This window comes from Vombatus ursinus, unplaced genomic scaffold (assembly GCF_900497805.2).
Source record: "Vombatus ursinus unplaced genomic scaffold, bare-nosed wombat genome assembly UNPS02000749.1, whole genome shotgun sequence".
Taxonomy (NCBI): Eukaryota; Metazoa; Chordata; class Mammalia; order Diprotodontia; family Vombatidae; genus Vombatus; species Vombatus ursinus.
In genome coordinates this window covers 19,089,453-19,103,489 of record NW_020940527.1, presented here as the reverse complement: position 1 = coordinate 19,103,489, position 14,037 = coordinate 19,089,453, and the positions used below count along the sequence as shown (strand labels likewise).

The following is a 14,037-nucleotide window of genomic DNA, read 5'->3' as shown; positions in this document are numbered from 1 at the left end:
TCTGCTAAACAACATTCTTCGTAATGCCGATTCCTCAGGTCAGGATGCTTATTCTAAATCTAGGCGAGTGTCCTAGAAGGGGAATATTCTGGTACAGAACTGAGGGTTTAAATCATTAACAGTGATTCCAGGCCTCAAGTGGGCACATTACCAGAAAGTTATTTATGTAGTAATGTAGGTAAAGGAACAAGAACATACAGTTTCCCTTACTATTAAGGGAAAGGTCTAATAAAGTAATGAGAGTATAACCTGTGGGCTCAATTTTATCCCAGTATCTAAAAAAGGTGATGCCCAATACATGTCAGAGGGTAGTTTTTTCTTTTAATTAAATGAATGTAGGTGTCACATAGCTAACTCCGTCACACAGTATTAAAACTAACCTAAATACATGAACAATATGGTTTCTTTCCCCAATACAAAATTCATAAGCTTTGATTTCCAAAATTGAGCTTTGCCATTATTCCAGCAGTAACTAATTTCCTCTAAGATTTCCCTGAATATGTAACTCATTTCTGCCCCACTCTTCCCCAGCCCGGCTTGATTTCTTCTTTCTGATAATGTCTGGTCCCACCTAATTTCAAAAATAATGCTTCTAAATCTCAGATATGTTATCAATCTGTACTTCCTATCTTCTACCACAATAACCCACCTCACACCTACTAAAATCATCCCCCAGAGCCTCCCAATTATCTTCTTACAACAATGGCTCATTTTTCCTTCTAAGTATAACCAAAGTTTGAAGCCCTAAGGTCATTATAGCAATTTCCCTTTTCAAGAACACACTGCCCTAATCCCAAATATTCTAAAGAACTGTTGTATTATTAAAATAATACAAGTATAAGCAACCTTAGCCATCATAGAAACACAGATGACAACCTACAGTGTGAATTCTGTCCCATCGATACCATCCCCAATAACTCCCCTAACCTTTTCTTGAAGATATCCAGGGATGGGGAATTCACTCCCAACTATACCAAGGCAGCATACATTGCACTTCTGAACACTGACTGCTACAATAGGCCTCTAAATCCCACCAATTCATCCTACTTGCAGCCCTCTGAAGGCTAAAGCAGAATGTTATCCTTCTATATCAGGGGCTTTTAACCTTAGAGTCACAACCCACTTTGGTAGTCTGGGAAAGCCTATGAACCTCTTCTCAGAAAAATGTTTTTAAATGCCTAAGATAAAATATATAGGGTTACAAAAGAAACCAATTATATTTAAAGACAATTTAAAAAAAAGCACAGACCCCACATTATGGGGTCACCTAATTCAAACTCTTCACAGGGACTGGATATGCTCCTGTCAGTTGATTCAAGAGCATCATTAGTGTCCGGGGTTATACTTAACATTTCTACACACAGAAAATACTTCCCTACCATAAGCTATGCTAATCCAGTGATATACAAAGGGAATTTTCCATCCAGTTGACCTGACATGGTTCTAATCAATCTGGCTTTGGAATATAGGAATCAAAGAGGCAGTGGTGACCATGACAGTCCAGATAAGTTAGTTATGTTGATATAAGCAACACATACACATTCCATGTTGGTTATTTCTTCCTCAGACCTTGAAATTAGTAAGTACACCAAAACACATACCTCAGATTTACAGGAGTGCTCACCTACAGCAATAATGACATTATCTAGAGGCCTGGAATCCAAGATACTATAGCAAATATTGATACAGGTTTCATTTTAATAGGTTTCACGTGAAAGGATACTTGGAGGAAAATAAAGCTGTAGCCCCAACCAAAAGTGCTGACAACTCATCTCTTTCCCTAGTCAGCTCCAGATGGCAGACAATGGGCAAGCCTGGTGATGGGAGCACTAATGGACTGACTGATCAGAAGTTGGGGCAGGTAGCAGAACTAAGAAGGTTCATTTTTAGGATCTTACAAGACACTCTTTGAGGAGATATGTGATCCCCTTTAACATCAAAGCCTCCTTGACCTGAGAATTTTGAATCAAGTTTACCAGCTATTTCTATACCAGGAAGTGAGGAATACTGACCTGTCCAAATGCCAGTTCCCCAGATATGACAGTTCTGTTGGTGAATGCTCCTATTATAAAGCTAACCTTACTGAAAGAGAAAACACTAGGCTGAATATTCAGTTTCCTGTACTTACTGATTTGAGAAAGGATGAACAGAATAGCCCTAACAGGAGAAGCAATGTCCCAGGCCTCCAGAAGCCTTACTTCCTTAGCAGAGTGTTTATTCCAACTCTGAAATATAATGAGCCAAAAGAAGGTGCCTGTCAAAGGGATAACCTTTTTAGAGAGGTTTGCTCATAATTTGAGCCTTCAAATTAATTACTTTTATGTAAAACTGGACAAGTTTACTTAGGAGGGCAGAGAAAGTATACTACATTCAATGATTGTGACCAGCTTCCTAAATACTAGTGTCCTGAGCAAAGCTGTAGATAACATCTGTAACATTTACATGTAAAGTAACTGAGTATATGCAAATAGGCTCTCATTAGTCCCACTTCTCCCCCCAAAAAATTGCTCCTAGCCTTAATCTTCTTACTGGAGTTGCTCAGAGCTTCAAGATCTACCCAAAATAAGCCAATCTCCACAGGGATGCAATGAACAAGAAAACTGTACTCAATCCACCCACCCCGGGATTTAGATGGCAAAGTACACAGAAACAAGATGGACATAGGTGAAGGGGAGTTCACATGGGCAAACCCAAATCAGTGCTGACTTGGGAGAGGTGACCAGAAATCCTGTAGCAGCCAGTAACAGGAAGTTATCTCTTAACACAGATTTGAGGTATTAAAACAAAAACCCACAGCTGGAAGAGTCTTATCTTTGATGTAGAATTGCTTGAAAGGGCAATTTTTGATTCTCCTGAATTTTAACAAATCAGGGATTGTCACGCAAATAAAAAAAAATCCTTGGAAGGTCTGAGGGAATGTGAGGGGAGACAGGAGATTAGACAAAATGTCTAAAATCCCTTCTAGAGCTAAGAGTCTAATACTATGAACTTTTTAAAAAAATCCTGCTGCATTCTAACCCCTTTCCCCAAAATGTCTGAATACTTGTGAGTTACAGAAGATGGTTAAACCTACCACAGCAGCAAGTTTCTCTTGGAGGACAAAGCTTCACATCACTGAATACAGACTAAGTAAACATCATAAGATTTTGGAATCTGTTTAGGCACACAACTAAGACTCAACTTGCTTGAAGGTGTACTACCAAGTATACTCTCAGATCAGATGGCATCACATGTCCAGTAACAACCACATGATCCATACACTTTTTTCTCCAACCATCTCTTTCTGAAGGAGGACGATTACTGACCTATCAGAACTCCTACTCTCTCTAAAGGAGTCCATCTAGTCCTAGGGGTAGGGAAGCAGTGTGGGCAAAAAACGTGGGCTGAATGTTCTTGCTTTGTTGGTGAGAAAAAGATCTGGTAACACAGCTGTGTGGTAGGAGTTTTACATCCTAATCCAAGGAGGCAGTATACTCACTGGAGGGCTACAAAGAAGGTAAATAGTACAGAGACAGAAAAGAAGGAGCAGCCACCAATTCCCAAGCTCTAAGAATAAGGAATGGTGATTTCAGCAATAAATCCTATCCTGCCTATGACAAATTAAAATGTCCCATTATAAGGGCAAGGTCATAGGCATAATGTCCATGTGGGCATGCTCACTGTTCCACAGCCACAGGCTATAGCTCTTACTAGTACAGTCATGTGCTACTGATCATAAGACTGTCTGGGTAGGAAGCATAGATGGTTTAACATAAATTAGGACTCTACTACTATTAAAATAGCTTAAACCAAAGCAACTATGCCACTGAGGCAAGAAGAGAGAAGAGCACATTCCACTGCTAATTGCCTAATTCTAGAGCAGGGAGGCTTTCATCATCTAGCAAGTAAGCTTAAAACTAGCACCTTCTGTAACACTTTTAAGTGAAGCTAGAACAAGAGAGAGACATGGGTTTACAATATCATCTGTCATATCTCAACACTAAGGAAGGGCCATAAGAACCTTAGGCCTAAAGAGTCCGCCCATCATCAGTGATTTGATCCCAAATGAAGTACGATAAAGTTGCCAGTCCTCCCGAAAAGGCTGGGTACTGCAGACTGACTACTCAATGAAACCCAGTGCTACCACCTAGGAGGAACAGAGGGAAGAGGTCAAATAATCACAGTATATCCCCTTCTTCACCCACACAAATTTTAAAGCCTCTTTTTCAAAACCCTACCCCACCCCCTCTTTTTTAATCAAAACTACTAATTGGGCATTAAAATGCCCAAACATACAAATCCATCCAGCTTTGTAAAGCACTTGAAAAGACTTGCAATTAACAGCTAAAGCTAGGCCTATCTCTTCCCCTCCCTCCAAAAAAGAGGCCAAAACAACAATGCTATATTTGGGGGAGGGGGGGTACTATTGGATATAAGAACCTTCTCCTCCACTAAAGACACAAAGGCTTTGTGACAAAGGTAGTTTTCCATCCTACCCCCGCCCCAAGCCATTTTCAAAGTTCTTAAGTTTCCTGCTACTTAGTCTAAACTGGGTTTAGTCAATGATCTTCATTGAAAGTAACATGAGAAAAGAGTAAAAGGTGAAAGAAGATGTGCTTGCCCATCAACTGTACACAACTGGGACCTTTGGGATGAGGGGTGGGGCCCCAAGTTAGAAATTTCCTTCCATACCTGCCCCTAAATCACCAACTCTAAAGGGCAAGTCTCCATCTCCCATTATCTCTCTAGCTTAAAGACAAATAAATGCTAAATGCAGCATGGCAGTAAGATTTAGCAAGTTAAAATTCATCCCATGCCAATATTCTGAGACCATTCTTCCCCCCCATGTTTCTCACACTCTCTCCCACACACACACACACACACACACACTCACTTTACATATTACTTAAATTAAAAATTTGAGTGACATCAAATGTTCAAACTCCCTCCCTCCTTCCCCTCCCCCCACTTAAAAATGTTTTGCTACATCATCTCCAAGATGGAACTAGGCACTTGTGGGTTACTTTAATAATTTCTAGAAAAAAGACAAACATTAGTTGCCTTCCTATCACTTGCCCATAGACCCTCAGAAGTATAACAACTTTGGGCATTTATAATATTGAAAGAAAAAAAGACTCTCTACAAACACAAGCTGTTTTTCTCACATTCCCATCTCTGCAAAACAACTCCATGATAACAGAGCATGAAGACGGGGAAAGAGAAAATCCGACAACTGTTGCTGCGGATGTCAGCGGCACACACACCCCCACCCCCCACCTTCCAGACCCAATTTACTCACCCGATTGTGGGCTGCTCTGCGCTGCAGCATCAGAGTCCTGGGTACTCCATGGTCTGTCCCACCCTGTCAAGCTGAGGGACTGCAGGCCAAGGCACAGGTCATTTGCATCCGGGAGGCCCCGGGAAGATTCTTGCGCAGAGGTGGGGAAAAGCATCCTGCTTGTAACTGTTCCTTCAGAGTCTGGGAAGTCTGTTTTGGATAGAACAGACAAGAGCCCAAGAGTTAAGGGTGCTGTTTAAAATATGTGTGTGTGTGTATTTTACATATATTATATGTGTGTTTATATATATATTAAAAAGAGTTTCCTCAAGGCGCAGGCTTCCAATCCAGGTTGTCAGGGTACTGCAGCCACTGTTCCAGCACTTTTAGGGCGTCAGGTCTAGAGCAGTTGCCATACAACCTCCCACCCCCCACCCCACATACACCTATCCCGTCTGCATTACTGACTGGGCCAGCATGTGATCAGGCTGCTGATGCGTACCCCGCTGCCAGTGACATCAGCAAGGCATGCAATAGAGCGGCATCATCTCCCAGAACTAGAGGGGTGGGGAGGGGAGGAGAAGCAGCAAGGAGGAGACTTCCCTTCCAGAGACAAGACAGCACAGCAGACAGAAAGAAAAAAGGTGCAGTTTGTCTCAGTCAAGCCAGAAAGGCAGCACAAACAGGCCCGTGAGCTATAGCACAGCTGCTGCTGGCAGCCACTGGCTTAAAATCCTTTGACCACGATAACAAGAGCACCGCGACAAAGACTGAACCCAATGCTTGTTTGCTGCTGCTCCACTCCAGTCCCCTCCCCTGCCTGAAAACCAAAAACACTTTAGTCCTGGACACTCTCCAGCTGCCGGCTTGAGCCCTGATTTAGCAGCCCAATGCAAAGCTTCACAATTCTGCTAGCATAATCTATTTGCTTCAGCTTGGCCCCAGTACCTCCCTGACTGCACTGCTTACCACTGAATAATGTGGATAACCTTCAGAAAACCAAAATGCAAGCCCCAGACCTTAAGCATCTAATGTGGTAGGGCTAGTCTTAAGCCAAATTAACAGGGAGAAATGTGTCAGGGGTCAGTAACTGGTACCCCTTCTCCAAAAGGGTGCATGCTAGCTGTAGATCATTGCCATATTTCATGTAACGTTTTCCTATAACTTATGTGGCAAGAGAAATCCTGTCTAGAAGAGATCCCTCCTTGTACCAACCAATCTCCTTCTTGCCCCAAACAGGGTATACACCATCATTGAATAGCCACATATCCACGAGGCAGGTTTCCTCTCTTTTGTGACTCCTAGGAGGAATATACATGCATCAAGACTAAAAAATATTACGTGTTTAGCATCCGAAATGACAAAAACAAGGGACAGACGCTGCAGGTTGTTAAATCCCACAACAAACAACATTCCACACACTAGTCTGAATCACTAAAAAGATACTTGTTTTTAACTAAGCTATCTAGAAAGCAAAAGAAATCAAAACTTCTCGCATCTTCTGTTCTTAATACAAAGGTGAGCCTTCTCTGGCTATTCTCAACTTAGTACAGCAGCAATCACTCCTTACTTTGAGAGTCAGGAAGCACAACAGGAGCAGCTATCACTACTTCTAAATAGAACCAAAGAAAGCCCCTGTTCTTTCTCAATGCTCCATTCATCTCTTTCTACTTAACCTTCACTGCCCCACTCTGCTCCCAATACTCCTTATGGTGCACAGTCTACTTCTAATCTAGTGAGGTTACCAGCCAAGAGGTTTAGTCTTCCATTATGTATATGCTGACAGGCACGGTCAGTCCCCTATGCAATTAGATACTAGCCTGAATCAGGTATTTATCTCCCACGAAAAACAACTGCCCAACTTACCTCCGCCTCTCTCTGACTGGCCTATGACACTGATCCTCCACTGTTCTTTTAACACACAGTTTTTCCTACAGAAAAGATCTGCTGATAAAATACAATCCCACCCAAGACCCCTAAAAAGCGCAGGTTGAATCCTAGATCCAGGACAAATGGTTCTGAGGCAACTAGATAGAACAAATGTCACAGTAGATCTCCCTATGTAACCCACAGTGGGAAGAAGCAACCAGCATATAGAGAGCATCATGAACTCTATCGTGCTGGCAGGGAAGGAGGGGGGAGAAACGGAAAAAGGCAAGAATGGTTCATCTCCTGCAGAAGCAGCTGGCACCATGCCTCCTGCAGCATTCCCTGTGTAGGTGCCCAAGCTTATGGAATGGAGAGAAAGAAGAACCTTTTGACTGAGGTATACTTAGTTGGGATTTAAAATCCCCATGGGTTTAAAGTTGGAAGGGATCTTAGGTCATCTAGTATAACTTGCTCATTTTACAGATGTGGAAGCTAAGACCCAGAAACGTTCAAGTGACTTGTACAAGATGACAAGGCTGGAAGCATCAGAGGCAAGCTGCAAATGCAGGTCCTGACTCAAAATCAGATTTCTTTCACTGTACCAAAGGAATTCCTTCCAAGATATTTAGAGGCTGCTGCAATCATGCCATCCCTAGTATTCCTCTGGGCTGCTATAAGCAACTCCCCATGACTGCAGAAAAACACTCCTCATCCTGTGATGCATTATGTACATAAATACACCTTTACCCAGAAATAGAGCATCTTTAAAACAAACTCTTCTCACATGTTTTTTTCTAAGAGGCTAGATAAGATCCTCTCTACTGCTACCATCACTAATTCCTGGGACCTCATTCCAATGTACCCCTCACCTTTAAGAAACAGTCTGTGGCTTAAAATAGTTTTCTTCTCACTTCTAGGGCTGTATCCCAAAGAGCTCATACAAATGGGAAAAGGACCCACATGGACAAAAATATTTATAGCAGCTCTTTTTGTGGTGGCAAAAAATTGGAAAATGAGCCACATCAACTGGGGAATAGCTGAGCAAGTTGTGATACATAAATGTAATGGAATACTATTTTGTTGTAAGAAATGATGAGCAGGCGACTTCAGAAAAACCTAGAAAGACTCATATGGACTGATGCTGAGTGACATGAGCAGAACCAGGAGAATGTTGTACACAGTAACAGCCATGTTGAGAGATGACTAACGTTGACAGACTTAGCCCTTCTCAGCAATGCAAGGATCTAAGACCTCTTCAAAGGTCTCATGATGGAAAATGCTATCCACATCCAAAGAAAGAACTATGGAGTTTGAATGCAGATAGAAGCATACTATTTGCTCTTTTTTCTTGTTTTGCTTTGTTTCCTCTTTCTGGTGGTTCCTCCTATTGGTTCTAATTCTTTCTTACAACATCACTAATGTGAAAATATGTTTAATAGGAATGTATATGTATAGCCTTTATCAGATTGCGCGCCATCTCGGGAAGGGGGGGAGAGGGAAGGGTAGAAAATTTAAAACTCAAAGGCTTATGGAAGTGATTGTTGATAAATCAAAATAAATAAAATAAATAAAAACATTGTGCTTCTACTGTTCTCTCTTTACAGCCACCTTTAAAATTCTTCAGTAATTCTGTTTCATCAACTTATCTCAATTCATTTGTCCTCAATTAAATAGGTTTGGTGTTTGGGGTTTTTGTTTTTTTTTTTAAACTGAAGATTTGGTGAGACCAGACTATTAGTGAGCCTCAAGAGACTGGAGGGTTTGGACTTGCTCAGAGAGGAGCCAATCTGTAGGGTCTTCCAGGAGAATTTAAGCTACTTGAGAGCAATGGTTTGTTTGTTTTTGAAACTCCAGCACTTAGCACAATCTTTGGCACATAGATATGCTTGGTTGAATTAAGCAAGAGGTCTCAAGCTAGGGATTGCTAAAGTGAAAGTGATGCTTTATCAAGGTTAATTTGGTAGTAGTATGTGGACCAGAATGGAAAGAGAAATTAGCCAGAAGGGGGAAAAGGGCTTCCAGTAATTCAGAACTAGAACTTTTTCTATTATAATGGAGAGCTGACATAATTTAAACAATGAACTTGCTACTTGGAAATCATTAAGATCTGTATGTGGAGTGAGAAAAGCAAGAGTCAAAACATCAGAAGTATTGAGCTTAAAGGTACATATTGTCTTATAGGCTGGTTAGAGAGACGAACTGGATTCAGACCAGAGGTTGGGTATGAAGAATATACAATCATAAAACCATTAGGAAAGAAAGATGCTATATCAAAAGAAATCTACATAGAAAAGAACAGAAGACTTGACATCATGGGAATACTCAAATAAAGGAGAGGAGATTCACCCAAGAAAAATTTTATCACAAAGTCAATGGAAAAGATAACAGGAGTAACAAAAAGGGGTGGCATAAAGTGCTGGATCTAGAGTCAGGAAGACCTGCGTTTGAATTTTAGTACCTCAAATCATTCCTAGCTAAGGGACTCTAGGTATGTCACTTAATTTCTCTCAGCCTCAGTGTACTCAATTGTAAAATGAATGAATGAGAAAGTATTTATTAAGTATTTAGTATGTGCCAAAAGCTGTTAAGCCCTGGAAAGACAAATGTAAAAAGCAAAACAATCTCTGCTCTCTAGGAGAAATGACATTAGGAAATAATGCAAAAGAAAATTTGGTTCTTAGGGTACAGGGCAGATAGGTGACCTGATAGTTTTCCGTCTCCTTGGAAAGATTAAGGTTGATTCTTATCTCATCCACACTATGTGAGCACTCAGCCAAGATGGGTTCTGGGCACCTTGGAGTTGTAGGACATTATATGCTATAATAATGAGGATAATAGCAACTACTTCAGAGTTGAATTAAATATTACTACTGTTGTCATAAAAAAAGAATTATTGTTCGTGTCAAATTTTCCAAACATTAATACAGTTGAAACATATAAAAAGGCTAAAGGATAATTTAAAAAAAACCAATACAACAAGTTAAGAGAATTCTAAAACATAATTCCAGTAGAGTATCCTCCGCAAGTATAAGTAGTTCCTCAGGGTCAAAAATAACTTGTCCACAAAGACTATTAAAATGACTAGAAGAGCAGCAAGTGATAAGTGAAATTAGAATTTAAATAAGAGCTCTTGAAGGAAAAATACTTTAGAAGAGAAGGTGGAAAAATTTACTTAAATAATGAGCTCCATGAAAAATAAAATGCAGTAATCACAGACTCCATTAGGCAAGAAAAGTAAGAAAATACAGGGTACCTACACAACCAAAAACAACTGACCTGGAAAACAAATACAGCTATTTTAAGAATCAGACTCCCTAAAAACCAGAGGGGGAGAGGGAGATCAAATACCAAGGAACCACAGTCAGCATCCTACAAGACGTGTCAGAAACACTATCAAGGACAGCAAGTCGTGGTATATGATATTTCAAAAAGTAAAAGATAAAAGGCTTACAACCAAGAATACCTTCCCTTGAAAAACTGAACATCATCCTGTAGGGCATGGGGGAGGGAGGATGGGGGCCTTTAAAGGAACAGAGTATTTTCAGCATTCCTGATGAAAAACGCTGTACTGAATGGGAATTCTGAAATGCAAACACTAGAATCAAGACCAATGTAAGCAGGTAAACAGCATATAAGCAATTGGTAAAAGCTAAAAAATGAAGTGCTTTACAATCTGATAGAGGAAGAAGAGGTAACGGTCCCTTCAGAATCCCAATCTAGAAGAGTCACAAGTGAAGCAAAGTGACACACAAACACAGGAAAGAGGTAGGAGTTTTGTTCTCTTTTAAGGGAGGAAAGAAAAAAGGGGGGAAAGGAGTAAAGGAATACACCAGGGAAGAGAAGTTAAGGGAATAAACAAATATTAAGCACCTACTATATGCTAAGAATTTTGCTAAGCACTTGACAAATTTTATCTCATTTGGTCCTCACAGCAATCCTGTGAGATAGGTGCTATTATGATTCTCATTTTACAATTGAGGAAACTGAGGCAGAGGCTAAGGGATTTGCCCAGGGTCACAAAACTAATGTCTGAGCCCAGTTTTAAACTCAAATCTTCTTCACTCTATGCTTAACATTCTATCCACTGTGCCACCCACCCAGCTGCCTCTGGAGAGGCAAGAAATGGGAAAGAACATTACTGGAGTTCAAGAAAATAAAAGCCAATATGCAAAGAGGAAGGAGCATGGAGAGTAGCAATTTTGTGATCCTCACTCTTCAAGAAAGGAGGTGTGAACATGAACACCCCCAAATGCAAATGTGTAAGTACATGCGCATGGGTGCACATACACACATATCCCTTGGGGGCAAAATACATGCAATCCAAAAAGGAAATAAGGAGGAATGAGAAAAGGAGAGAGGTGGAATTTAAGAGTAAGGGCAGATCCAGGACAAATAGTCACAAACAAAAACTATCACTAACTCTGGAGGTTAAACCACAAAGGAGGATAAAATAATCAAGTAAAAGAACCACAAATCAAGTTCTGAGCTGAAGTGAGAGTCAGAAGACTAGGAAGAGACCATTTCAAGTATAGATTACTAACGATGATCAAATAAATTCCTTCTTTTTTGTAAAGATAGAAGAAGGGAGAAAGTGGAAAAATATAATGACAAGATGAAGGGTATTACACAATTAACAACTAGAGCCAAGGATGTGAATGGGATAAGCTCATTTGTGAAACGGGATAAGGCAGCAAAATAAATTAGACAGCAGAACCTAATGATATTTTGTTTAAAGGAAACATGTGAAACAAAGATCTGCCAATCTGAGACTAAGTGTGAGAGCAGAATTTATTATACCCCAGGTAAAATCAAGGAAAGCAGGAGTGTAGCAATCAATCTCAAAGTAACAGTTTAAAAAAAAAAAAGACATGATCAAAAGAGCTGAAAAACTATTAAACTTAAGGGCACCAAAGGCAATAAAATAATTTAATATGTATGAGTCATATAAAATAGCATCTAAATACTTAAAGGAAAAGTTACCCAAATTATAGAAAGAAATAGAAACATTATAGTGAAAGACCTCATTGTGCCCTTTTCAGAACTAAACAACATAAAAGTTAAATACTTGAATAGACTTTTAGAAAATTTAGGGAGCAGAGCCAACATGGCAGAGAAGCCAGGAAGGTGCCTGAGCTCCCCCCAGTTTCTCTCAGAAACAATGTTAAATCAAGCCTCTAAAAGAATTCTGCACTGACAGAATCCACAAAAAGATGGAGTCAAACAACTTTCCAGCCCAAGACAATTTAAGACATCAGGAAACACTGGTCTGACTGGTAAAAGGAGAGAAAAGCCCAGTGCTACCAGTGTCTGGGCAAGCCATTGGGAGGCTCTTAGCCACAGGACAGATCAGCAACTACTAAGGCCCCTCCATCCTGGCTCAGCAGAGCAGCTGTGAAGCCTCCAGCCGCAGCACAGAACCCAGGACACAACAGGTTCGATGAGACCGGGTCACCCTAGCACAGTGGGCAAGCCATCAGTCCTAGAGGCACCAGCACGAAAAGCTAGTGACCAGGCCACTAGCCCCACTTGGGATATTGCTCCCTGTACCCCAGGAGCACAGCTCAACTTTTAAAAATGAGCAATAAACAAAAAAGAGCCCTAACCACAGAAAGCTACTATGGCGACAGGAAAAATCAGAAGAGAACAGTAATGGCATTGGCAAAATGTCTACATGCAAAGCCACAAGAAGTCTTCCTAAAAGATATCAAAAAAGATTTTAAAAATCAAGAGAGGTATAAGAAAAATTGGGAAAAGAAATGAGAGTTATACAAGAAAATTATGAAAATAGAGTCAACAGATCAGAAAAGTAAGCACAAAAATTGACTAAACAACTCCTTAAAAAAATAAAATTGGCCAAACGGAAAAGAATCCACTGAAGAAAACAACTCTTTTAAAAGTAGAACTGGCCAAATAAAAAAGGAGGTACAAAAGCTAACTGAAGAAAATAATTCCTTAAAAACTAGAATTGGGCAAATGGAAACTAATGACTTTATGAGACATTAAGAATCAGTCAAACAGGGCCAAGATGAAGAAGTAAAATCAGGGAGTCACCTGAGCTCTCCCCCAAACTCCTCCAAATACCTTTAAATAATGAATCTAAACAAATTCTAGAGCATCAGAATCCACAAAAAGATGGATTGAAACAATTTTCCAGGCCAAGACAACTTGGAAGGTTAGCAGTAAAGATCTGTTGCACCAAGGTGTGAGAGGAGTAACAGTCCAGTACTGGCCACGTCAGCACAGACCAGACCCCAGCAAACAGAGCAATACCTGGGAGCCACTGAATCAGCAGCAGTAGTGGCTACTTTCAAAGCCCTCAGCCCAGACAGGAGTCCAACAACTGGTCAGAAGGAGATAACACTGGTCTCTCTGCTAGTACTGAGGCAAGAAGCTGTTGCTTTGCCCATACTTGAACAAAGCTTGTGGCCACAGTGGAGCAGGGACTGTCCTCACAATTCCAGGGCAGAAGAGCACTTGTGGTCACTCACAGAACAAAGCATAGGCCAGGAGAGTAGTAAATACCTCTTCTTAGATCATACTACCCTGGAAGAACTGAAAACTTACAGGTCCCTAGAAGTATCTCTGAAAAAAGCTGCACAAAATCCCTGAAGCTTGGGACAGTGTGCCCTCCACCCCTGAAAACAAAGTCCTACTTTGACAAAGAGTTCAGTCAAGTGATAGGCTGGGAAAATGAGCAAATACCAGAAAAAAATTCTGACCATAGAAAGTTACTATGGTGACAAGGAAGACCAAAATACACACTCGGAAGAAGGTAACAAAGTGAAAACTCCAACATCAAAAGCCTCGAAGGAAAATATCAATTGGTCTCAAGCCATGTTAGAGCTCAAGAAGGATTTTTAAAATCAAGCAAGATAGAGTAGAGAAAAAATTAGGAAGAGAAATGTAAGTGA

At 40.5% G+C, this 14,037-nt stretch overlaps 1 protein-coding gene across 4 annotated transcripts in view; it reads right to left on the bottom strand.

The window, feature by feature from the left end:
• CPEB1 (cytoplasmic polyadenylation element binding protein 1) overlaps window positions 1–14,037 on the bottom strand; it is a 74,493-nt gene that overhangs the window by 31,862 nt on the left and 28,594 nt on the right. For all 4 annotated transcript variants that reach the window (XM_027859216.1, XM_027859220.1, XM_027859224.1 and 1 more), the window contains one exon: window positions 5,279–5,467. In XM_027859216.1, coding sequence (XP_027715017.1) covers window positions 5,279–5,467 — 189 coding nt within the window. The remainder of the gene's footprint in view (window positions 1–5,278; window positions 5,468–14,037) is intronic.